The sequence below is a fragment of the Stigmatopora argus genome, chromosome 3 (genome assembly GCF_051989625.1).
Source record: "Stigmatopora argus isolate UIUO_Sarg chromosome 3, RoL_Sarg_1.0, whole genome shotgun sequence".
In the NCBI taxonomy this organism is placed as follows: Eukaryota; Metazoa; Chordata; class Actinopteri; order Syngnathiformes; family Syngnathidae; genus Stigmatopora; species Stigmatopora argus.
This window is the reverse complement of record NC_135389.1, coordinates 23,342,237-23,369,132: the sequence shown is the minus strand read 5'-3', so window position 1 is coordinate 23,369,132 and position 26,896 is coordinate 23,342,237. Positions and strand designations below refer to the sequence as shown.

The window sequence follows — 26,896 nt, the reverse complement described above, 5'->3', positions numbered from 1 at the left end:
TCATAACCGTATGGAGCGAGATCCGGCATCCTCTAAACCCGTATTAGATGGCCTAAGCAACTTAACATACAAAGCGATAGATGATCACCATCATAACTTGTTTTGCAGTTTGACCCAGACGAGCAAAATTGGAGCTTTTGGTTTAAAAGTGAACTAAAGGTGAATGACTGTCTGGTGCCGTGGGATAATCTCTTTATCCTAAATGGATCCCCCCCCCCCCCCACCTCCCTAGTGAGCAGCTGGCTAAAAGGAACGCCGAAAAACACTAAGTGGCGGGACGCTTAGTTCCTACGTTGACCAAATTTTCCAAAAACTTAAGCACTTCATTTTCACTCCCAACCTCATTTTACATATTCATTCATTTTCTGAACCACTTATCGTTCAAGGGTCGTGGATGGTTAGCTTAGCGTTAGCATAGTCGCAAGGGTGTCAGACTCGGGTTGGTCGGGCTGGCATCCATCATTGTTCTCCAATGGCCTTTGCTTCCTCCTCGCCAAAACAGATCACCGTTTTCCGAATGGGTTCGGAAGGTCAGCAAGACATCGAAATGGCCATTCTTACGGCCTTGTTAAAAGGTACCGTGACGACCCAAATAACAAGTCGGCAAGACGCCGATTGGACTCCCGTCAGTCGCCCTTTTTTTTCTTCCCCTAATCAGGCACCAACGCTGCGGCAGCCGACCAGCTCAGTTTGGCGTTGGCTTGGAACCGAGTGGACATCGCTCGCAATCACATCTTTGTCTATGGGCATAATTTACCCGTGAGTAACATGCACGCCAAGCGACTGTTACAGCCTGCATTTAATCTTAAAACACGGAGAAATAATCAAAACAGTGATCCGTTGTTGTTTCTTCAATCCAACTTTACTGTAATGACTAAAAATCTCCCGTGCCTCAAGCTATTTGCTAAGACATCAATAATCGAATACCGATATTCTTTAACATGCCACACACTTGCCATATGGATCAAGGGATCACAATCGAACACCGATAAACACATCCAATCCAAACTCGTTGTACATTCTCAACATGCAATCGTTAATAAATCAAACACTAGCATGTCACACGACCAAGCGACCCTGCACGAGTACGACGGAACTACGTATGCTTGTTCTCGCCCCGTCAGCCCGCCGGCGCCATCGCCAGCACGACGACGGCGGTGGTCCCGGCCCAGGAGAAGCAGAGGAGTCCGTCCACCGCCTCTCGCAATAAAAACCGGGGCAAGAAAGGGAAAGGCAAAGGGAAGGCTAAACCGGAACCTCCCGAAGAAACGGATCCGCGTAAATTGGAGCTGATTCGTTGGGTAAAAACATCCGTTTGGAGACGGAGCCAATCAGAACCCATTCATTGGTGTTTTGGTTTTTTTGGTCAGGTGAATTCTCTGGAGCAGGCCATGATGGACGCTCTGGTTCTGGACCGAGTGGACTTTGTTAAGCTGCTTTTGGAGAACGGGGTCAACATTCACCACTTCCTCACCATTCCCAGACTGGAGGAGTTGTACAACACGGTAACGTTACCCGCTCGTTCGCCGTGCGACCCTCGCGGCTCGGTCACGTCCGTGTTCTCGTGGCAGAAACTGGGTCCCGCCAACACTCTGCACGCCGTGGTCCGAGACGTCAAAAAGGTGACAGTTGGATCCTTCCGTCCGACGTGGCTCGGCTTCGTCTTCACATTTTTTTTGTCCGCCCTTAGGGGAACCTCCCCCCGGATTACCAGATCACCTTGATCGACATCGGCCTGGTCCTGGAATACCTGATGGGCGGGGCTTACCGCAGCAAGTATACCAGAAAGGCTTTTCGCAACCTCTACAACACTCTATATGGACTGAAAAGGGTACGCATGGGCTTAATCCAGACATGGGCAAACTACGGCCCGCGGGCCATATACGGCCCGTTAGGCTTTTTAATCCGGCCCGCCGACGTTGTCCACATTATAGAAAAAAATCAATGACCTCATTCATTTTCTTGCAATACTCTCGTTTCCCCGATAGATGGCGCACTAGCCTAGTAAAAGTATGTAAATGTGTGTGGGAGCTACTTGAGAATACAGTGGTACCTCGAGATACGAGCTTAATCCGTTCCGGAACTGAGCTCGTATGACGAGATTCTCGTAACTCGAGCGGACGTTTTCCATTGAAATGGGTTTCATATGTACTCTTAACGGATGCAGTTTTTTCTTATGTATCGTATCTTGTGCTAACCCGGCCCGTCTGTCAAATTTTTAAAGTCAATGTGGCCCCCGGGCCGAAAAGTTTGCCCGACCCTGGCTTAATCCATCCAAAAGCTTTTGTTCGTCGTTTTGGCGAGGAAATTCGTGAAATTAACCGCTTTTGCGCTTCTCTTCTTCTCAGCCCAAAGCGCTGAAGCTTCTCGGGATGGAGGTGAGGCCTCTTCGCCGGCAAACGTAGGAAAGAAGACCCCCGTGACGTTGTCTCCTCCTCGCTAGGATGACGAACCGCGGGCGAAAGGCAAGAAAAAGGCCAAGAAGAAGAAGGAGGAAGAGGTGGAGGTGGACGTGGACGACCCGGAGGTGTGCCGCTTCAAGTTTCCCTTCCACGAGCTGATGCTGTGGGCGGTGCTGATGAAGCGCCAGAAGATGTCGCTCTTCCTGTGGCAGCGTGGAGAAGAGGCCATGGCCAAGGCGCTGGTGGCCTGCAAACTCTTCAAGGCCATGGCCCACGAATGCTCGGAGAGCGAGCTGGTGGACGACATCTCCCAAGATCTGGAGAACAACTCCAAGTGGGTGTCCGATCAATTCTGAGACGGGGCGTGCACGCTTTTTTGGGAAACGTTCTGATAGGTTTATTAATAGATATACCGTATTTTCACGACTATATGGCGCATCGCATTTAAAGGCGCAGTGTCAGTATCGAGTGCTATTTCTGTATTTTAAACACAAAGGATGCACCGTTTTTTTAGACGCATACATATTATATATTATCTATGAATATCTAATCGCAATAGCGCTGGCTACCGGAATCAGCCCCAGACTCTTTTTCCGGTTTCCGGTGCGCAGTGACTGCTGGGATATATAGTTCTTGCACGCTACATATAATGTCAAGACCCCGAATTTAAGACGACCGACACTTTTTCAGTCTTATTTCAATGCAAAAAACTCCGTCTTATATTCAGGCCAAATGCAATAACTGCAATAACCATCAAATTGTTCAGCATTCACTTTAAAGATATCTAGCACCACCTAGCTTTGTGAACTGGTATAATGTCAAGACCCCGAATTTAAGATGACCGTTTTTTCAGTCTTATTTCAATGCAAAAAAAAACGTCTTATATTCGGGCCAAATGATACGTGACGTATTTGTGCGCTCGCCGCCGACAGGGAGTTCGGTCAGCTGGCCTACGAACTTCTGGACCAGTCGTACAAGCACGACGAGCAGGTGGCCATGAAGCTGCTGACCTACGAGCTGGTCAACTGGAGCAACTCCACGTGTCTGAAGCTGGCCGTGGCCGCCAAGCAACGCGACTTTATCGCGCACACCTGCAGCCAGATGCTCCTGACCGACATGTGGATGGGCTGCTTGCGCGTGGGCAAGAACCCTGGACTCAAGGTGCTCCGCCCCGCGCGTGGGTTTAGGGTGGAGCAAAACGCCCATATATCTCTCTCTCTCTCTCACTCTCTCGCTCTTGCCAAATTCCAGGTCATCTTGGGAATCATCTTTCCTCCTCTGATTCTTCTGCTGGATTTCCGTCTCGGGGACGAGGTGGCCTACATTGCGCCTGCGGCTAAGGAAGAGGGCAAAGACAAAGATGATGACGCTAAATCCAGCAAGGTCTCCATTAATATAATTTTCTGCCATCACCTATTTCAGGGGTAGGGAACCTATGGCTCGGGAGCCACATGTGGCTCTTTTGGTGGGTGCATCTGGCTCTTCGCTAACCTGTGAGCTAAAATATGGAAATCACTGGTGACAGAACTGAGATATTACATTTAGAACTGATTTAATCTTCTTTATTTTGCTTTAATCTTCATTTTTTTGCAGTAGACTTCTGGAATGCATCCTCATTGATTAGCAACAGCATAAGAATCTTTTAAAAAATATTCATTTTTTTCCACTTTAAAAGTGGTGAAATTACAAAAAAAATGAAAAGGCACTCGTTTACATGTATGTAAATTTGTAGTATGGCTCACAAGGAATAACATTGGAAAATATGAGTTGTTTGTGGCTCTCTTCGTCAAAAAGGTTCCCGACCCCTGATCTATTTCCTAATGTGACTTTTTGCAAATCCTCATATTAGCCTTTATTTTACGTTATCCACCCTTTATTCTTCCCTCTAAACTTCGCGCATTCGCAATTGCGCACTACTCTTGTGTTCTCCGCGCATAGCATAAAAATGCAGCGCACAAATAAAATCCAACTTTGATTGTAAAAAAATGAATAAATAAACACATTATTATTTTTTTCTGTCCCATTTTGCAACGCAACTCAGAGTGACAGCCTGACTAGAGATATGACGAACACTGTGTCCAGCCAATGATATGATGCGGTTCACGTCACGTGTGTTTACTTCCGCGTTAGAGTAAATGTCAACGACGGTGATTGGCTGCGTTAGGTACGCGTTCTGCGCATGTGCGTCTGATACTGGTTAGCATCTATAGCTAACGGTTCGGTGTAGCTGCTGCCAAGGCTTTATCATGGCGAAAAGAGTCAGAATACCAAAGAAATGCGGTTCGTTTAAGATGGAATGGCTGTCGGAGTATGTGCAAATAGAAGAACAAGCGGCGAATTTGGGTTAGAACTGTCTAAAACTTTGCTACGTGTGTGTTTGTGTGTCTAGTACGTCTTATCGTTTGTCTTCAACCTACACAAGGGGCTAAAGATGGATATTAGCCCTCGGTTACAATCTTACATATTTATATATGTTCATGAACATAAATATTTTCATTAATATGTGCTGTCCCTTTTTAAATAAATCAAATGAAAACGAAGAAAGTTCTCTGAACAACACGCAGCAAAGCTAAAGTTCATCTTATTTTCCGAACCGCTTCATCCTCATGAGGGTCGCGGGGGGTGCTGGAGCTTATCCCAGCTGACTCTGGGCCAGAGGCCAGCCGATCTCAGGGCGCAGGGAAAAAATAGAGGGAACATTGATTGTAACCACTGTTGATATGGATTTGAATTTCCCAGTTGATAGCAATCAAACTCGAATTGAACATTAGCCGTCCTGCACAAACGTTATGTGAAAAAATCCTGTGGTAATTTGTTATTTGTTCCAGGAGCCCAACGACGCCACGTCGCGGAAAGGGGACGAGGAGGAAGGCAACGCCGACGTCCGCAAAATACCCATCGGCAAAAGATTATTTGAATTTTACGACGCCCCCTTCACCAAGTTTTGGTTCAACACGGTAAATTCTTTCAAATGGGCCTTTTTGGGGATCGGGAACGTTGAAGGCAACTCATCAAGAGATGTTTTTTCTCTATCAGATCTGCTACTTGGCTTACCTCATGTTGTACAACTACATCATCTTGGTCAAGATGGAACGATGGCCGTCCTTGCAAGAGTGGACCGTTATCGCTTACATCTTAACGCTCGGCAGTGAGAAGATCCGACAGGTAAGCCTCATTCGCTGCTTTGAAAGTTCACATTTCGGCGCCATCAACGCCATTGGGCATCCAATCTGTTTGAAACGGGAGCGCTCTGGTCCCAGTTCAAATGGATCCATTTCAAATTTGGACTGAAATGGAATCATTTGAGAGCGTTTTCTTTCGTACCCATTGCTTACCGTATTTTCTCGCTTACACGCGTATTTGTCGCTCAAAAAAATGATGACTGAATCGAGGGTACGGCTTATATGCGCATAAATTGAACTTGACATGCTCGAAACTGCATAGTGACAAAGACGAAACGCCATAGCGCAAGACAATGTGGCAATGGGAATATATTCCATTCATATTTTGATGATTCCTAGAAAACTACACATTGAAGTTGGGGTGTACAGACGCTCCCCTACTTACGAACATTCGAGTTACGAACAACGGTACATACGAACATGTCTGCATGTGTTAGCGTATTTGTCGTAACGGAATGTCAGTGCTTGAAAATGAATGCGATGTATTTAAAAACGGAGTCATGCCATCCGCAGATCTTGATGTCCGAGCCCGGCAAGCTGAAACAGAAGATCAGCGTGTGGTTGGAAGAGTACTGGAACATCACCGACCTGGTGGCCATCATCACCTTCCTCCTGGGCCTCATGCTGAGGCTGCAGAGGGAGCCCTACATGGGCTACGGAAGGGTCATCTACTGCATAGACATCATCTTCTGGTACATCCGCGTCCTGGACATCTTTGGGGTCAACAAGTACCTGGGGCCGTACGTCATGATGATCGGAAAGATGGTACGTATGGATGAGGCGGCGTGGTGGCATGGTGGTCACGTGGCTCACTGTGGATTATGCGGTTCTCGTGGCAGATGATCGACATGATGTACTTTGTGGTCATCATGTTGGTGGTCCTCATGAGCTTCGGCGTGGCCCGCCAAGCCATCCTTCACCCCGACGAGGAGCCCACGTGGCGCCTGGCTCGCAACATTTTCTATATGCCCTACTGGATGATCTATGGAGAGGTTTTTGCCGACTCGATAGACCGTAAGACTCGAATTCATAGTAAGATTCCGTTTCCTGAAACCTGGGCAGACGATCGCTTCATCGTGACCTTTGATTGACCTTGTTTTTGAAAATGTCGACGATGACACCCGTTTTTTGTTTTTATTACGTTTCCAATCGGCGCCGTCGTGCTCTCACAAGCGCGATCGTCTGCCTGCAGTTATTTTGTCCGTAGCTCTTCTGTCAGGGTGAAGACTGATGGAATAATCATTAATACCATTTAATCATTATTAGTCATGTTTAATTAAATGGGAAGACGTCGTTGACATAGACTGATTACAACTTGCAAGGAGAAATCACTCGTAACGCGGCTTCGTTCAAAAGTATTCTTGACGAGCGGTATACTCTTCTCTCTATTTAGTCACGACATACTGAAAACATTTAATGTACCGTATTTTCACGACTATTCGGCGCATCGTATTTAAAGGCGCAGTGTCAGTAACGAGTGCTATTTCTGTATTTTAGACACACAAAGGACGCACCGTTTTTTTAGACGCATATTATATATGGATGAACATCAAAACCTGGGTGTATTGACAAAATGACTACTATATATCCCAGCAGTCACTGCGCAGCGGAAATAGCGTCTGGGGCTGCTTCCGTAGCCAGCGCTATTACGGTTCGATATTCATCCATAAATAATATATATATCCCATGCCTGGCTGCGTCTTTAAAACGGTGCGTCCTTTGTGTGTGTAAAATACAGAAAGAGCACTCGTTATTGACACTGCGGCTAAAAATACGATGCGCCGAATAGTCGTGAAAATACGGTACCTATTAAAAATGCTTACAAAACATATAGAAACATCCTAGAATAAACCCAACAAAGACGGTCTTCGTTGTTTTTTGCCGAGCGGCTAATGGGAGAGCAGCTCTTGATCGTGACAGAAGGTTGACGTGCACATCCAATTGATTGCTTTTTAATTTTCCTCCGCCGTGTCTCCTTGAATTTTCCTCTCCAGTCTACGCCATGGAAATCAACCGTGAGTAGCCTCTCCGACGCCGTTCAATGTTAACCGTTAGGAGTGACCTTTGCCCCGTTGCCTCGGACAGCTCCGTGCGGGGAGCATTTGTACGACGAAGACGGGAAGAAGTTGCCGCCGTGCATCCCCGGCGCTTGGCTGACTCCTGCCATTATGGCCTGTTACCTTCTGGTGGCTAACATCCTACTGGTCAACCTCCTCATTGCCGTTTTCAAGTGAGTACTTTTACACCATAGCGAAGCCCTTTCAGATTTTTCAGGTTTTCACAATGTCACGGTATTTGAGGGCAAAAACAAAGTACTCTCTATTTGACTTACTCATACAGTGGTACCTCGACATACGATGGTCATCCGTTCCGAGACTGAGATCATATGACGACATTCGCGTCACTCGAGCGGACGTTTCCCATTGAAATGAATTGAAAACAAATGAATTTGTTCCAGCCCTCTGAAAGTAAACACCAAAAACAGGATATTGGATTGGAAAAAATGTTTTATTTCTTCTAATTCGCCATATATTGACAAAGTAATAAATAACGAGAGGTTTAATAGTAATAAAATGTGTTTAATAGAAGTAAAATTAGATGCGTTTCGTGGAGGGGAAGGCAACGACACACACGGAGGCGGGGGGAGGTGTTCGGGGGGCGGGACTTTATTCACGGTACTCGTAAACGAACAAACAAATTGAAATGAACTTGGATTAATATATACAGACAGTCAACGTTTAATGTAACTTGACACAAAACTGAATTCTAATTTTGTTTGAGTCTTTTTGACCTTGGTTCTACGGGTTGACCCCACCCCTACGTTCCGCCGGGGTCTTCAAAACGAACGCATCAAGAGTTGTTTGGAACTTGCCGCTTCCCCCTGTGTCTGATTACCCAGTGCTCGTAGATATATTTTATACACAAAAGAGATGCACCACCTGGCTTGGTCGTATCACGAAATTTTGATCGCATCTCGGCCGAATTATTCGATCGAAATTTCCGTCGTAAGACGAGAAAATTGTATGACGAGCGGTCGTATGACGATCTGTCTTGGTTGGGTTCTCGTTACGTCGTTTCCTTTAACTCTTGAGGCTTTAATAATGGATGGTTTGCGTACATTTATCCAGGTAGAATTTCAAATGATTTCTGTGCACTTTTATTCCTATTTCTGTTCCGCGGTAATATTCCAACTTTTATTTTTCAACCAACACACTGGGTTTCTTTTAAAGTACTTGATTTCAGCCCTTGATTTGTGGTTTTAGATTCTAAGAAATATGGATCAAGAACTTGACCCCGTGACCCTACTTTTCGCAGCAACACCTTCTTCGAAGTCAAGTCCATCTCCAACCAGGTGTGGAAGTTCCAGCGCTACCAGCTGATCATGACCTTTCACGACCGGCCCATCCTGCCGCCGCCGCTCATCATCTTCAGCCACCTCTACATCCTCTTCAGCAGACTCTTCCGACGCTGCGCCAGGAGGAGACAAGATGGAGAACTGGACGAGAAGGACCGGGGCCTCAGTGAGTTCCTCACGCTCTTTTCGATCTTTTTCTCAACTTGTGGGACCATTTCCCATCCAAAAACACTCGTGCCTCGACTTACAAATTCATTGATTACATCACTTTTTCCGTGATGTGAACATTTCGTAAGTAGAGGTGTACTTTATATGTAAATTCTCTCGTTCGTCCAATGCATCCGCGACAATATTTAAAAAAAAAAAAAAACGAATGAGGAAATACATTTACATTTTGGGGGATTTTGTAACTTGGATCTTTTTCGTATCTCCAGTCATTTGCATATAAAAAAAAAATCGTAACCTGAACATTTCGTAAGTAGAGGTGTACTTTATATGTAAATTCTCTTGTTCGTCCAATGCATCCGCGACAATATTTAAAAAAAAAAAAAAAACGAATGAGGAAATACATTTACATTTTGGGGGATTTTGTAACTTGGATCTTTTTCGTACCTCCAGTCATTTGCATATAAAAAAATTCGTAACCTGAACATTTCGTAAGTAGAGGTGTACTTTATATGTAAATTCTCTCATTCGTCCAATGCATCCGCGACAATATTTAAAAAAAAAAAAAAACGAATGAGGAAATACATTTACATTTTAGGGGAGTTCGTAACTTGGATCTTTTTCGTATCTCCAGTCATTTGCATATAAAAAAATTTGTAACCTGAACATTTCGTAGGTAGAGGCCTTCGTAAGTAGAGGTATGACTGTTTATGGTTTTGTACTTGCTGTTTCCCTCCTGATAGAACTAAGACTCAATCCGGAGGAGCTGAAAAATCTGTACGAGTTTGAAGAGCAATGCGTGGAGGAATATTTCCGGGAAAAGGAAGACGAGCAGCAGTCGTCCAGCGACGAACGCATCAAGGTCACCTCGGAAAGGTGAGCCCAAGCCGTTTTCTGGTGTTTGTTCTAAAATTTTTTTATTAAAAAAAGCCACCTGACTGACCATACAAACCCCTCTGGTGCTTTTCACAGAGTGGAGAACATGTCCATGCGCCTGGAGGAGGTGAACGAGCGGGAGAACACCATGAAGGCCTCCCTGCAAACGGTGGATCTACGCCTGGCCCAACTGGAGGAGATCCACGGCCGCATGGCGCTGGCTCTGGAGAAGCTGGCGGGGGTTGAGCGTCTGGAGCTGACCAGAAGCCACTCGCGCAATTCCTCGCTCTGCGACCCCTCCTCCGCCCTGGTCCGCCAGGGCAGCATCAACAGCGCCGACGGCTACAGCCTCTACCGCTTCCACATGGACATGGAGGAGTTTGCCGGCAGGCAGAAGGACGCCGAAGAACCGCCGAGGAACGCCCCCGACTCCCGCGTGGACATCCTCATATCTCCGTGCGAATCCAAGCGGGCGTCCACGGCGCCCGGCCACGACGAGCCGCCGCGGACCTCGAGGCTGCTGGATCCGATCGCCGACAAGAACCGGCTCAAACCGTCCTCGCCGCCCAAACGGACCAAATCGCTGAGACACTACCCGGCCGAAGAAGCGTCGTCTTTGACCAAGAGGAGGAGCATGAGCACCGCCGTCATCGGGCCTCCCGACGAACCGCAAGAAACCGAAGTCACGTCCTCTTCTTCGCCGAAAAGGACCAAATCGTTACGGAACGTCCGCGGCGAGGACCCGGGACGGGCGTCGCCGCTCGCTAAGAGAAGAACCGCCAGCGGCGTGATCTACGGGCCGGACCAAGCGGAAGTGGATGGGGCTGAAGATCCGGTTCCCCCGGGAAGGCGGGAAGAGCTCCCGGGAGAAGAACCCAAGACCAGGGTGAAGCGGAACCTGTCGGATGGCGCACGATTCCTGAACGTGGTGGAGGACGCCTACCTGCCCTCGCACAGGTCTCGGAGTTGGAACGCAAAAGATGGAGGTAAAGCCAGAGGCGCGCTGGTCAACAGGAGAGCGTGTAGCAGCGAGAGGGATCTCCTGGACGTGGATGGAGAAGACAAGATGGATGTGGGGGAAGGAGCCCAAGAACTGGGAAAGAAGGCAGGAATGTGAGGAACCATGTTGGAGGACAGCAGTACTGAAATGGAATTTCAGTCAAGAAATGTTGGTGAAAAGTGAAATAGTTGCAACATACAAATTTGGACAAGTTAAAATGTTAAAGTTTTGTAATTCAAGTAAAGTAAAGAGGCAATAGTAAAAGTACAATTTGACAGAAATATAGGAGAACATTTAATATCTTGTTTTAGCTCATGACATGTTTTGTAATGACCATTTGGAGCATTATTTTTCATGTTTTCTGTGTGTAAACAGCAGGTGAGCAATAAAAATCTGAAGAAAAGTCATAAAATGGTGGCAGTCCTCCTCACTGGCCTAGCAGTTCCTGTTCCAGCAGCAATTGGCGTTGCAGAAGCGTAGGCAGCTCCATTGCCGGCCGTCGAAGTACCACGTGGTGATGTCTTTATGGCGGTCGCCGTCGTGCAAGTTTGCCGGGGGGCGAGACACAGGTCTAACCGACGGCGGTTACGGGGTGAGGCCAGGCCTGTCTTTAGCTGCCGAGTCGGCGTCAGTCGGCTGCATCACGTTCTCCTCATTGTCCAATTCGTCTAACATGACACAAAGACAATTTTCTCAGCGCTTCCAGATCAAAATGACAACATTTTGCGATGCTAATATCTTTGCGGTCGCGACTCGGTTTGCATACTTGTAGGACGAAGACAGGGACGACATGCTTCTGTCTTGACTGTTCCTGCGGCCGGTCAGCAAGCTCTTCCACCAACTCCTGATAGGACGCCGTGAATCAAACGACAGTCGGACTTACAGATGGGTAAGGATGTGCCCGCAAGTCTGCCTCATGCTGCGGGCGGTGTTGGAAAAAAAAAGCCCAACTACTATTTTGTTTTTTACAGAGAAAAGTCTTACTATACTGTGTTGTTTTTTTAAGAAAAAAGCTATACTCGTCTACATGGTCGTTTTTTTTACGAAAAAAGCCTTACTATACTATGTCGTTTAAAAAAAAGCCTTAATATACTGTCGTTTTTTTAGGAAAAAAGCCTTACTATACTATGTTGTTTTTTACGAAAAAAAGCCTTACTATACTATGTCGTTTTTACGAAAAAAAAGCCTTACTATACTATGTCGTTTTTTACGAAAAAAAGCCTTACTATACTATGTCGCTTTTTTACGAAAAAAGCCTTACTATACTATGTCGTTTTTATGAGAAAAAAAAGCCTTAATATACTATGTCGTTTTTTGGGGGAAAAAAAGCCTTACTATACTATGTCGTTTTTTACAAAAAAAAAGCCTTACTATACTATGTCGTTTTTTGGGGGAAAAAAAGCCTTACTATACTATGTCGTTTTTTACGAAAAAAAGCCTTACTATACTATGTCGTTTTTATGAGAAAAAAAGCCTTACTATACTATGTCGTTTTTTTAGGAAAAAAGCTTTACTATACTATGTCGTTTTTTACGAAAAAAAAGCCTTACTATACTATGTCGTTTTTTTACTAAAAAGCCTTACTATACTCTTATTTTTTTTAAAGAAAAAAGCCAATCTACTTGGTCGTTTTTTACGAAAAAAAGCCTTACTATACTATGTCGTTTTTTACGAAAAAAAGCCTTACTATACTATGTCGTTTTTACGGGAAAAAAAGCCTTACTATACTATGTCGTTTTTTACCAAAAAAAAGCCTTACTATACTGTGTCGTTTTTTACGAAAAAAAGCCTTACTATACTATGTCGTTTTTTACGAAAAAAAGCCTTACTATACTATGTCGTTTTTTACGAAAAAAAGCCTTACTATACTATGTCGTTTTTATGAGAAAAAAAGCCTTACTATACTGTCGTTTAAAAAAAAGCCTTACTATACTATGTCGTTTTTTACGAAAAAAAAGCCTTACTATACTATGTCGTTTTTTACGAAAAAAAGCCTTACTATACTATGTCGTTTTTTACGAAAAAAAGCCTTACTATACTATGTCGTTTTTTACGAAAAAAAGCCTTACAATACTATGTCGTTTTTTACGAAAAAAAAGGCTTACTATACTATGTCGTTTTTATGAGAAAAAAAGCCTTACTATACTATGTCGTTTTAACGGAAAAAAAGCCTTAATATACTATGTCGTTTTTTTGGGAAAAAAGCCTTACTATACTATGTCTTTTTTTACGAAAAAAAAGCCTTACTATACTATGTCGTTTTTACGAAAAAAAGCCTTACTATACTATGTCGTTTTTTACGAAAAAAAGCCTTACTATACTATGTCGTTTTTTACGAAAAAAAGCCTTACTATACTATGTCGTTTTTTACGAAAAAAAAGCCTTACTATACTATGTCGCTTTTTTACGAAAAAAGCCTTACTATACTATGTCGTTTTTATGAGAAAAAAAGCCTTACTATACTGTCGTTTAAAAAAAAGCCTTACTATACTATGTCGTTTTTTACGAAAAAAAAGCCTTACTATACTATGTCGTTTTTTACGAAAAAAAGCCTTACTATACTATGTCGTTTTTTACGAAAAAAAGCCTTACTATACTATGTCGTTTTTTACGAAAAAAAGCCTTACAATACTATGTCGTTTTTTACGAAAAAAAAGGCTTACTATACTATGTCGTTTTTATGAGAAAAAAAGCCTTACTATACTATGTCGTTTTAACGGAAAAAAAGCCTTAATATACTATGTCGTTTTTTTGGGAAAAAAGCCTTACTATACTATGTCGTTTTTTACGAAAAAAAAGCCTTACTATACTATGTCGTTTTTACGAAAAAAAGCCTTACTATACTATGTCGTTTTTTACGAAAAAAAGCCTTACTATAGTATGTCGTTTTTTACGAAAAAAAAGCCTTACTATACTATGTCGCTTTTTTACGAAAAAAGCCTTACTATACTATGTCGTTTTTATGAGAAAAAAAAGCCTTAATATACTATGTCGTTTTTTGGGGGAAAAAAAGCCTTACTATACTATGTCGTTTTTTACCAAAAAAAAGCCTTACTATACTATGTCGTTTTTTGGGGGAAAAAAAGCCTTACTATACTATGTCGTTTTTTACGAAAAAAAGCCTTACTATACTATGTCGTTTTTATGAGAAAAAAAGCCTTACTATACTATGTCGTTTTTTTAGGAAAAAAGCTTTACTATACTATGTCGTTTTTTACGAAAAAAAAGCCTTACTATACTATGTCGTTTTTTTACTAAAAAGCCTTACTATACTCTGTTATTTTTTTTAAAGAAAAAAGCCAATCTACTTGGTCGTTTTTTACGAAAAAAAGCCTTACTATACTATGTCGTTTTTTACGAAAAAAAGCCTTACTATACTATGTCGTTTTTACGGGAAAAAAAGCCTTACTATACTATGTCGTTTTTTACCAAAAAAAAGCCTTACTATACTGTGTCGTTTTTTACGAAAAAAAGCCTTACTATACTATGTCGTTTTTTACGAAAAAAAGCCTTACTATACTATGTCGTTTTTATGAGAAAAAAAGCCTTACTATACTGTCGTTTAAAAAAAAGCCTTACTATACTATGTCGTTTTTTACGAAAAAAAAGCCTTACTATGCTATGTCGTTTTTTACGAAAAAAAGCCTTACTATACTATGTCGTTTTTTACGAAAAAAAGCCTTACTATACTATGTCGTTTTTTACGAAAAAAAGCCTTACAATACTATGACGTTTTTTACGAAAAAAAAGGCTTACTATACTATGTCGTTTTTATGAGAAAAAAAGCCTTACTATACTATGTCGTTTTAACGGAAAAAAAGCCTTAATATACTATGTCGTTTTTTTGGGAAAAAAGCCTTACTATACTATGTCGTTTTTTACGAAAAAAAAGCCTTACTATACTATGTCGTTTTTACGAAAAAAAGCCTTACTATACTATGTCGTTTTTTACGAAAAAAAGCCTTACTATACTATGTCGTTTTTTACGAAAAAAAGCCTTACTATAGTATGTCGTTTTTTACGAAAAAAAAGCCTTACTATACTATGTCGCTTTTTAACGAAAAAAGCCTTACTATACTATGTCGTTTTTATGAGAAAAAAAGCCTTACTATACTGTCGTTTAAAAAAAAGCCTTACTATACTATGTCGTTTTTTACGAAAAAAAAGCCTTACTATACTATGTCGTTTTTTACGAAAAAAAGCCTTACTATACTATGTCGTTTTTTACGAAAAAAAGCCTTACTATACTATGTCGTTTTTTACGAAAAAAAGCCTTACAATACTATGTCGTTTTTTACGAAAAAAAAGGCTTACTATACTATGTCGTTTTTATGAGAAAAAAAGCCTTACTATACTATGTCGTTTTAACGGAAAAAAAGCCTTAATATACTATGTCGTTTTTTTGGGAAAAAAGCCTTACTATACTATGTCGTTTTTTACGAAAAAAAAGCCTTACTATACTATGTCGTTTTTTACGAAAAAAAGCCTTACTATACTATGTCGTTTTTTACGAAAAAAAAGCCTTACTATAGTATGTCGTTTTTTACGAAAAAAAAGCCTTACTATACTATGTCGCTTTTTTACGAAAAAAGCCTTACTATACTATGTCGTTTTTATGAGAAAAAAGCCTTACTATACTATGTCGTTTTAACGAAAAAAAAGCCTTAATATACTATGTCGTTTTTTTAGGAAAAAAGCCTTACTATACTATGTCGTTTTTTACAAAAAAAAGCCTTACTATACTATGTCGTTTTTAACGAAAAAAAAAGCCTTACTATACTATGTCGTTTTTTACGAAAAAAAGCCTTACTATACTATGTCGCTTTTTTACGAAAAAAGCCTTACTATACTATGTCGTTTTTATGAGAAAAAAAGCCTTAATATACTATGTCGTTTTTTGGGGGGAAAAAAGCCTTACTATACAATGTCGTTTTTACGGAAAAAAAGCCTTACTATACTATGTCGTTTATTACGAAAAAAAGCCTTACTATACTATGTCGTTTTTATGAGAAAAAAAGCCTTACTATACTATGTCGTTTTTTACCAAAAAAAAGCCTTACTATACTATGTCGTTTTTTACGAAAAAAAGCCTTACTATACTATGTCGTTTTTTACGAAAAAAAAGCCTTACTATACTATGTCGCTTTTTTACGAAAAAAGCCTTACTATACTATGTCGTTTTTATGAGAAAAAAAGCCTTACTATACTATGTCGTTTTAACGAAAAAAAAGCCTTAATATACTATGTCGTTTTTTTAGGAAAAAAGCCTTACTATACTATGTCGTTTTTTACAAAAAAAAGCCTTACTATACTATGTCGTTTTTACGAAAAAAAAAGCCTTACTATACTATGTCGTTTTTTACGAAAAAAAGCCTTACTATACTATGTCGCTTTTTTACGAAAAAAGCCTTACTATACTATGTCGTTTTTTGGGGGAAAAAAGCCTTACTATACTATGTCGTTTTTTACGGAAAAAAAGCCTTACTATACTATGTCGTTTTTACGGAAAAAAAGCCTTACTATACTATGTCGTTTTTTACGAAAAAAAGCCTTACTATACTATGTCGTTTTTATGAGAAAAAAAGCCTTACTATACTATGTCGTTTTAACGAAAAAAAAGCCTTAATATACTATGTCGTTTTTTTAGGAAAAAAGCTTTACTATACTATGTCGTTTTTTACGAAAAAAAGCCTTACTATACTATGTCGTTTTTTTACTAAAAAGCCTTACTATACTCTGTTGTTTTTTTTAAAGAAAAAAGCCAATCTACTTGGTCGTTTTTTACGAAAAAAGCCTTACTATACTATGTCGTTTTTTACGAAAAAAAGCCTTACTATACTATGTCGTTTTTTACGAAAAAAAGCCTTACTATAGTATGTCGTTTTTTACGAAAAAAAAGCCTTACTATACTATGTCGCTTTTTTACGAAAAAAGCCTTACTATACTATGTCGTTTTTATGAGAAAAAAAGCCTTAATATACTATGTCGTTTTTTTGGGAAAAAAAGCCTTACTATACTATGTCGTTTTTTTTCGAAAAAAAAGCCTTACTATACCATGTTGTTTTTACGGAAAAAAGCCTTACTATACTATGTCGTTTTTATGAGAAAAAAAGCCTTACTATACTATGTCGTTTTAACGAAAAAAAAGCCTTAATATACTATGTCGTTTTTTAGGAAAAAAGCCTTACTATACTATGTCGTTTTTTACAAAAAAAAGCCTTACTATACTATGTCGTTTTTACGAAAAAAAAAGCCTTACTATACTATGTCGTTTTTTACGAAAAAAAGCCTTACTATACTATGTCGCTTTTTAACGAAAAAAGCCTTACTATACTATGTCGTTTTTATGAGAAAAAAGCCTTACTATACTGTCGTTTAAAAAAAAGCCTTACTATACTATGTCGTTTTTTACGAAAAAAAAGCCTTACTATACTATGTCGTTTTTTACGAAAAAAAGCCTTACTATACTATGTCGTTTTTTACGAAAAAAGCCTTACTATACTATGTCGTTTTTATGAGAAAAAAAGCCTTACTATACTATGTCGTTTTAACGAAAAAAAAGCCTTAATATACTATGTCGTTTTTTTAGGAAAAAAGCTTTACTATACTATGTCGTTTTTTACGAAAAAAAGCCTTACTATACTATGTCGTTTTTTTACTAAAAAGCCTTACTATACTCTGTTATTTTTTTTAAAGAAAAAAGCCAATCTACTTGGTCGTTTTTTACGAAAAAAGCCTTACTATACTATGTCGTTTTTTACGAAAAAAAGCCTTACTATACTATGTCGTTTTTACGGGAAAAAAAGCCTTACTATACTATGTCGTTTTTTACCAAAAAAAAGCCTTACTATACTATGTCGTTTTTATGAGAAAAAAAGCCTTACTATACTGTCGTTTAAAAAAAAGCCTTACTATACTATGTCGTTTTTTACGAAAAAAAAGCCTTACTATACTATGTCGTTTTTTACGAAAAAAAGCCTTACTATACTATGTCGTTTTTTACGAAAAAAAGCCTTACTATACTATGTCGTTTTTTACGAAAAAAAGCCTTACAATACTATGTCGTTTTTTACGAAAAAAAAGGCTCACTATACTATGTCGTTTTTATGAGAAAAAAAGCCTTACTATACTATGTCGTTTTAACGGAAAAAAAGCCTTAATATACTATGTCGTTTTTTTGGGAAAAAAGCCTTACTATACTATGTCGTTTTTTACGAAAAAAAAGCCTTACTATACTATGTCGTTTTTACGAAAAAAAGCCTTACTATACTATGTCGTTTTTTACGAAAAAAAGCCTTACTATACTATGTCGTTTTTTACGAAAAAAAGCCTTACTATAGTATGTCGTTTTTTACGAAAAAAAAGCCTTACTATACTATGTCGCTTTTTTACGAAAAAAGCCTTACTATACTATGTCGTTTTTATGAGAAAAAAAGCCTTACTATACTATGTCGTTTTAACGAAAAAAAAGCCTTAATATACTATGTCGTTTTTTTTGGAAAAAAGCCTTACTATACTATGTCGTTTTTTACAAAAAAAAGCCTTACTATACTATGTCGTTTTTACGAAAAAAAAAGCCTTACTATACTATGTCGTTTTTTACGAAAAAAAGCCTTACTATACTATGTCGCTTTTTTACGAAAAAAGCCTTACTATACTATGTCGTTTTTATGAGAAAAAAAGCCTTAATATACTATGTCGTTTTTTGGGGGAAAAAAGCCTTACTATACTATGTCGTTTTTTACGGAAAAAAAGCCTTACTATACTATGTCGTTTTTACGGAAAAAAAGCCTTACTATACTATGTCGTTTTTTACGAAAAAAAGCCTTACTATACTATGTCGTTTTTATGAGAAAAAAAGCCTTACTATACTATGTCGTTTTAACGAAAAAAAAGCCTTAATATACTATGTCGTTTTTTTAGGAAAAAAGCTTTACTATACTATGTCGTTTTTTACGAAAAAAAGCCTTACTATACTATGTCGTTTTTTTACTAAAAAGCCTTACTATACTCTGTTGTTTTTTTTAAAGAAAAAAGCCAATCTACTTGGTCGTTTTTTACGAAAAAAGCCTTACTATACTATGTCGTTTTTTACGAAAAAAAGCCTTACTATACTATGTCGTTTTTTACGAAAAAAAGCCTTACTATACTATGTCGCTTTTTTACGAAAAAAGCCTTACTATACTATGTCGTTTTTATGAGAAAAAAAGCCTTAATATACAATGTCGTTTTTACGGAAAAAAAGCCTTACTATACTATGTCGTTTTTTACGAAAAAAAGCCTTACTATACTATGTCGTTTTTATGAGAAAAAAAGCCTTACTATACTATGTCGTTTTTTACAAAAAAAAAGCCTTACTATACTATGTCGTTTTTTACGAAAAAAAGCCTTACTATACTATGTCGTTTTTTACGAAAAAAAAGCCTTACTATACTATGTCGCTTTTTTACGAAAAAAGCCTTACTATACTCTGTCGTTTTTATGAGAAAAAAAGCCTTACTATACTATGTCGTTTTAACGAAAAAAAAGCCTTAATATACTATGTCGTTTTTTTAGGAAAAAAGCCTTACTATACTATGTCGTTTTTTTAGGAAAAAAGCCTTACTATACTATGTCGTTTTTTACAAAAAAAAGCCTTACTATACTATGTCGTTTTTACGAAAAAAAAGCCTTACTATACTATGTCGTTTTTTACGAAAAAAAGCCTTACTATACTATGTCGCTTTTTTACGAAAAAAGCCTTACTATACTATGTCGTTTTTATGAGAAAAAAAGCCTTAATATACTATGTCGTTTTTTGGGGGGAAAAAAGCCTTACTATACTATGTCGTTTTTTACGGAAAAAAAGCCTTACTATACTATGTCGTTTTTACGGAAAAAAAGCCTTACTATACTATGTCGTTTTTTACGAAAAAAAGCCTTACTATACTATGTCGTTTTTATGAGAAAAAAAAGCCTTACTATACTATGTCGTTTTAACGAAAAAAAAGCCTTAATATACTATGTCGTTTTTTTAGGAAAAAAGCTTTACTATACTATGTCGTTTTTTACGAAAAAAAGCCTTACTATACTATGTCGTTTTTTTACTAAAAAGCCTTACTATACTCTGTTGTTTTTTTTAAAGAAAAAAGCCAATCTACTTGGTCGTTTTTTACGAAAAAAGCCTTACTATACTATGTCGTTTTTATGAGAAAAAAAGCCTTACTATACTATGTCGTTTTAACGAAAAAAAAAGCCTTACTATACTATGTCGTTTTTTTGGGAAAAAAGCCTTACTATACTATGTCGTTTTTTACAAAAAAAAGCCTTACTATACTATGTCGTTTTTATGAGAAAAAAAGCCTTACTATACTGTCGTTTAAAAAAAAGCCTTACTATACTATGTCGTTTTTTACGAAAAAAAAGCCTTACTATACTATGTCGTTTTTACAAAAAAAAAGCCTTACTATACTATGTCGTTTTTATGAGAAAAAAAAGCCTTACTATACTATGTCGTTTTAACGAAAAAAAAGCCTTAATATACTATGTCGTTTTTTGGGGAAAAAAGCCTTACTATACTATGTCGTTTTTTACGAAAAAAAGCCTTACTATACTAAGTCGTTTTTACGAAAAAAAAGCCTTACTATACTATGTCGTTTTTTACGAAAAAAAACCTTACTATACTATGTCGTTTTTTACGAAAAAAAGCCTTACTATACTATGTCGTTTTTACGAAAAAAAAGCCTTACTATACTATGTCGTTTTTATGAGAAAAAAAGCCTTACTATACTATGTCGTTTTAACGAAAAAAAAGCCTTAATATACTATGTCGTTTTTTTAGGAAAAAAGCTTTACTATACTATGTCGTTTTTTACGAAAAAAAGCCTTACTATACTATGTCGTTTTTTTACTAAAAAGCCTTACTATACTCTGTTTTTTTTTTTTAAGAAAAAAGCCAATCTACTTGGTCGTTTTTTACGAAAAAAGCCTTACTATACTATGTCGTTTTTTACGAAAAAAAGCCTTACTATACTATGTCGTTTAAAAAAAGCCTTACTATACTGTCGCTTTTTTACAAAAAAAGCCTTACTATACTATGTCGTTTTTTACGAAAAAAAGCTTTACTATACTATGTCGTTTTTACGAAAAAAAAAGCCTTACTATACTATGTCGTTTTTTACGAAAAAAAGCCTTACTATACTATGTCGCTTTTTTACGAAAAAAGCCTTACTATACTATGTCGTTTTTATGAGAAAAAAAGCCTTAATATACTATGTCGTTTTTTGGGGGGAAAAAAGCCTTACTATACTATGTTGTTTTAACGAAAAAAAAGGCTTAATATACTATGTCGTTTTTTGGGGAAAAAAGCCTTACTATACTATGTCGTTTTTTACGAAAAAAAGCCTTACTATACTAAGTCGTTTTTACGAAAAAAAAGCCTTACTATACTATGTCGTTTTTTACGAAAAAAAAGCCTTACTATACTATGTCGTTTTTTACGAAAAAAAGCCTTACTATACTATGTCGTTTTTTACGAAAAAAAGCCTTACTATAGTATGTCGTTTTTTACGAAAAAAAGCCTTACTATACTATGTCGTTTTTTACGAAAAAAAGCCTTACTATACTATGTCGTTTTTATGAGAAAAAAAGCCTTACTATACTATGTCGTTTTTTACGAAAAAAAGCCTTACTATACTATGTCGCTTTTTTACGAAAAAAGCCTTACTATACTATGTCGTTTTTATGAGAAAAAAAGCCTTAATATACTATGTCGTTTTTTGGGGGGAAAAAAGCCTTACTATACTATGTTGTTTTAACGAAAAAAAAGGCTTAATATACTATGTCGTTTTTTGGGGAAAAAAGCCTTACTATACTATGTCGTTTTTTACGAAAAAAAGCCTTACTATACTAAGTCGTTTTTATGAAAAAAAGCCTTACTATACTATGTCGTTTTTTACGAAAAAAAGCCTTACTATACTATGTCGTTTTTTACGAAAAAAAAAGCCTTACTATACTATGTCGTTTTTACGAAAAAAAAAGCCTTACTATACTATGTCGTTTTTACGAAAAAAAAAGCCTTACTATACTATGTCGTTTTTTACGAAAAAAAGCCTTACTATACTATGTCGCTTTTTTACGAAAAAAGCCTTACTATACTATGTCGTTTTTATGAGAAAAAAAGCCTTACTATACTATGTCGTTTTAACGAAAAAAAAGCCTTAATATACTATGTCGTTTTTTTAGGAAAAAAGCTTTACTATACTATGTCGTTTTTTACGAAAAAAAGCCTTACTATACCATGTCGTTTTTTTACTAAAAAGCCTTACTATACTCTGTTATTTTTTTTTAAGAAAAAAGCCAATCTACTTGGTCGTTTTTTACGAAAAAAGCCTTACTATACTATGTCGTTTTTTACGAAAAAAAGCCTTACTATACTATGTCGTTTAAAAAAAAGCCTTACTATACTGTCGCTTTTTTACAAAAAAAGCCTTACTATACTATGTCGTTTTTTACGAAAAAAAGCTTTACTATACTATGTCGTTTTTACGAAAAAAAAGCCTTACTATACTATGTCGTTTTAAAAAAAGCCTTACTATACTATGTCGCTTTTTTACGAAAAAAGCCTTACTATACAAAGTCGTTTTTTACGAAAAAAAGCCTTACTATACTATGTCGTTTTTATGAGAAAAAAAGCCTTACTATACTATGTCGTTTTAACGAAAAAAAAAGCCTTAATATACTATGTCGTTTTTTGGGGAAAAAAGCCTTACTATACTATGTCGTTTTTTACGAAAAAAAGCCTTACTATACTATGTCGTTTTTACGAAAAAAAAGCCTTACTATACTATGTCGTTTTTTACGAAAAAAAGCCTTACTATACTATGTCGTTTTTATGAGAAAAAAAGCCTTACTATACTATATCGTTTTAACGAAAAAAAAGCCTTAATATACTATGTCGTTTTTTGGGGAAAAAGCCTTACTATACTATGTCGTTTTTTACAAAAAAAAAAGCCTTACTATACTATGTCGTTTTTACGAAAAAAAAAGCCTTACTATACTATGTCGTTTTAACAAAAAAAAGCCTTAATATATTATGTCGTTTTTTGGGGAAAAAAGCCTTACTATACTATGTCGTTTTTTACGAAAAAAAAGCCTTACTATACTATGTCGTTTTTACGAAAAAAAAGCCTTACTATACTATGTCGTTTTTTACGAAAAAAAGCCTTACTATACTATGTCGTTTTTATGAGAAAAAAAGCCTTACTATACTATGTCGTTTAAAAAAAAGCCTTACTATACTATGTCGCTTTTTTACGAAAAAAGCCTTACTATACTATGTCGTTTTTTATGAAAAAAAGCCTTACTATACTATGTCGTTTTTTATGAAAAAAAGCCTTACTATACTATGTCGTTTTTACGAAAAAAAAGCCTTACTATACTATGTCGTTTTTAACGAAAAAAAAGCCTTACTATACTATGTCGTTTTTTACGAAAAAAAAAGCCTTACTATACTATGTCGTTTTTTACGAAAAAAAGCCTTACTATACTATGTCGTTTTTATGAGAAAAAAAGCCTTACTATACTATGTCGTTTTTTTTTCAATAAAAAAGCCTTACTATACATGGTCCTTTTTTTCAATCAAAAAGCCTTACTATACTATGTCATTTTTTAAGAAAAAATCCTTACTATACTATGTCGTTTTTTAAGAAATAAGCCTTATTATACTATGTTGTTTTTTAAAGAAAAAAGCCTTACTATAATATGTCCTTTTTTTCAATTAAAAAAGCCTTACTATACCATGTCGTTTTCTTAAGAAAAAAGCCTTACCATACTATGTCGTTTTTTTAAGAAAAAAGCCTTACTATACTATGTCGTTTTTTTCAATAAAAAAGCCTTACTATACTATGTCGTTTTTTTCCAATAAAAAAAGCCTTACTATACATGGTCCTTTTTTTCAATCAAAAAGCCTTACTATACTATGTCATTTTTTAAGAAAAAAATCCTTACTATACTATGTCGTTTTTTAAGAAAAAAGCCTTATACTATGTTGTTTTTTAAAGAAAAAAGCCTTACTATAATATGTCCTTTTTTTCAATAAAAAAGCCTTACTATACTATGTCATTTTTTTTCAATAAAAAAGCCTTACTATACCATGTCGTTTTTTTTAAGAAAAAAGCCTTACTATATTATGTTGTTTTTTGAGAAAAAAGCCTTACTATACTATGTCGTTTTTTTAAGAAAAAAGCCTTACTATACTATGTCGTTTTTTTTTCAATAAAAAAAGCCTTACTACACTATGTCGTTTTTTTCAATAAAAAAGCCTTACTATACTATGTCATTTTTTAAGAAAAAATCCTTACCATACTATGTCGTTTTTTAAGAAAAAAGCCTTATTATACTATGTTGTTTTTTTAAGAAAAAAGCCTTACTATAATATGTCCTTTTTTCAATAAAAAAGCCTTACTATACTATGTCGTTTTTTTTCAATAAAAAAGCCTTACTATACCATGTCGTTTTTTTAAGAAAAAAGCCTTACTATACTATGTCGTTTTTTTCAATAAAAAAGCCTTACTATACTATGTCGTTTTTTTAAGAAAAAAGCCTTACTATACTATGTCATTTTTTTCAATAAAAAAGCCTTACTATACTATGTCTTTTTTTTCAATAAAAAAGCCTTACTATATATGGTCCTTTTTTTAAATCAAAAAGCCTTACTATACTATGTCGTTTTTTACGAAAAAAAGCCTTACTATACCATGTCGTTTTTTAAGAAATAAGCCTTATTATACTATGTTGTTTTTTTAAGAAAAAAGCCTTACTATAATATGTCCTTTTTTTTCAATAAAAAAGCCTTACTATACATGGTCTTTTTTTCAATAAAAAAGCCTTACTATACTATGTCGTTTTTTTTCAATAAAAAAGCCTTACTATACCATGTCGTTTTTTAAGAAAAAAGCCTTACTATACTATGTCGTTTTTTTCAATAAAAAAGCCTTATTATACTATGTCGTTTTTTTAAGAAAAAAGTCTTACTATACTATGTCGTTTTTTTCAATAAAAAAGCCTTACTATACATGGTCCTTTTTTTCAATCAAAAAGCCTTACTATACTATGTCATTTTTTAAGAAAAAATCCTTACTATACTATGTTGTTTTTTAAGAAATAAGCCTTATTATACTGTTGTTTTTTAAAGAAAAAAGCCTTACTATAATATGTCCTTTTTTCAATAAAAAAGCCTTACTATACATGGTCTTTTTTTCAATAAAAAAGCCTTACTATATTATGTTGTTTTTTTTTTCAATAAAAAAGCCTTACTATACCATGTGGGTTTTTTTAAGAAAAAAGCCTTACTATACTATGTTGTTTTTTGAGAAAAAAGCCTCACTATACTATGTCGTTTTTTTCAATAAAAAAGCCTTACTATACATGGTCCTTTTTTTCAATAAAAAAGCCTTACTATACATGGTCATTTTTTTTAATTAAAAAGCCTTACTATACATGGTCTTTTTTTTTCAATAAAAAAGCCTTACTATATATACTATGTCGTTTTTTTTTCAATAAAAAAGCCTTACTATTCCATGTTGTTTTTTAAGAAAAAAAGCTTTACTATACTATGTCGTTTTTTTAAGAAAAAAGCCTTACTATACCCGCTTTCAATGAGCCAACTCAAAATGCTATAAATGAATTAATTTCTCCCCATCGTGTTTAACTCCAAATGGTATAATGGTTGATTTGTATTTTTAGTGCAAAATAAAAAAGCTACAGTTAAAAATTTGCGGATTTTTTTCTTTGAAAATGTTCCAATAACTTCATTAAGATTTTTTAGCAAAGTATGCTGAATTTTGCACTCACCTTGATCCCTCTGTCCGTCCCTGCCGTCCGTCAAATCGATGCCGTCCGTCAAATCGATGCCGTCCGTCAAATCGATGCCGTCCGTCAAATCGATGCCGTCCGTCAAATCGATGCCGTCCGTCAAATCGATGCCGTCCGCCCGTCCATGCCATCCGCGGGGGGAAAAAAATTCCAAAACTCCGCTGGGGAGAAGTGTCCAAAATTCCACAGGTAAAAGTGTCCAAAACTCCACTGGGTAAAAAAGTGTCCAAAACTCCACCGGGTAAAAAAAGTGTCCAAAACTCCACTGGGGAAAAAAAGTGTCCAAAACATCCGTCCATGCCGTCCCTGCCATCCACGGGGGAATTTTTTTCCAAAACTCCACTGGGGAGAAAAGTGTCCAAAATTCCACGGGTAAAAAAAGTGTCCTAAACTCCACTGGGGAGAAAAGTGCCCCAAAAACCTGCGGGTAAAAAAAAGTGTCCAAAAATCCAAATAAGTGTATTTTTACAAACAAAATCATAGGAGTAAGAACATTATCTTAACTAACGTTCATTTAGTCTCCACAATAAAGTACAGTTAGAAGCACTACGTGGACTCCCTGCTAGCGTAGCGATTAGCCACTCGCGGCTAGCGCTAGCCTCGTGCTAATCGCTCATTAGCGTGATATTTCCACAAAAAAAGACAGTTGGAATCCTGTAACAGTAACCACCGCGTTAAGAACACCGCTCGGTCTTTATGAATACTTGCACAATACATCATTTAGCAAAATAACATTAGTATTTAAGCTTGAGGTTTAACCTCAACCCTTGCTTGCTTAGCGGAGCTCAAAATAAACACACACTTGTTCACCATAATAAGTAAGCAACTCGTAAGACATGAAAATAAACGCACACTTGTTCAATATAACAAGCAACTCACTCGTAAGACATCAAAATAAATGTTATAATCATTGTTTTACCTTACTGGCGTAGGTCTGAGATATAGTGTGCCTAGCTAGCCCCACCACCTGAAGTCATTAGAAGTTAATCACCGTGTTGTTGTCTCCGTGCCCTGCGATTGGCTGGCTGGCAAGCCATAGTTGGCCGGCCGGGTTGCCAGCGTG

The 26,896-nt window shown here is 37.1% G+C and overlaps 1 protein-coding gene and 1 long non-coding RNA gene across 3 annotated transcripts in view; one reads left to right on the top strand and one right to left on the bottom strand.

The window, feature by feature from the left end:
- The window catches only part of LOC144071116 (transient receptor potential cation channel subfamily M member 1-like), a 27,095-nt gene extending 15,703 nt beyond the window's left edge, over nt 1-11,392 (top strand). Inside the window, exons 9-27 of one of the 2 annotated variants that reach the window (XM_077595954.1) lie at nt 503-575; nt 659-759; nt 1,125-1,301; nt 1,371-1,505; nt 1,572-1,622; nt 1,691-1,831; nt 2,349-2,378; nt 2,444-2,736; nt 3,335-3,563; nt 3,654-3,785; nt 5,231-5,359; nt 5,439-5,567; nt 6,098-6,349; nt 6,424-6,598; nt 7,579-7,599; nt 7,670-7,814; nt 8,900-9,105; nt 9,848-9,980; nt 10,077-11,392. In XM_077595954.1, coding sequence (XP_077452080.1) covers nt 503-575; nt 659-759; nt 1,125-1,301; nt 1,371-1,505; nt 1,572-1,622; nt 1,691-1,831; nt 2,349-2,378; nt 2,444-2,736; nt 3,335-3,563; nt 3,654-3,785; nt 5,231-5,359; nt 5,439-5,567; nt 6,098-6,349; nt 6,424-6,598; nt 7,579-7,599; nt 7,670-7,814; nt 8,900-9,105; nt 9,848-9,980; nt 10,077-11,097 — 3,573 coding nt within the window. In that variant the 3' untranslated portion in view covers nt 11,098-11,392. Of the gene's footprint in view, nt 1-502; nt 576-658; nt 760-1,124; nt 1,302-1,370; nt 1,506-1,571; nt 1,623-1,690; nt 1,832-2,348; nt 2,379-2,443; nt 2,737-3,334; nt 3,564-3,653; nt 3,786-5,230; nt 5,360-5,438; nt 5,568-6,097; nt 6,350-6,423; nt 6,617-7,578; nt 7,600-7,669; nt 7,815-8,899; nt 9,106-9,847; nt 9,981-10,076 lie in introns of both variants that reach the window. The other variant, XM_077595953.1, reaches the window with a different exon arrangement.
- On the bottom strand, nt 11,251-26,896 carry LOC144071119 (uncharacterized). The gene is made up of 4 exons (XR_013299559.1): nt 26,753-26,896; nt 25,813-26,254; nt 11,747-11,824; nt 11,251-11,648 (listed from the first exon to the last, which is right to left on the bottom strand). It is a non-coding gene; the product is annotated as an uncharacterized LOC144071119 (long non-coding RNA).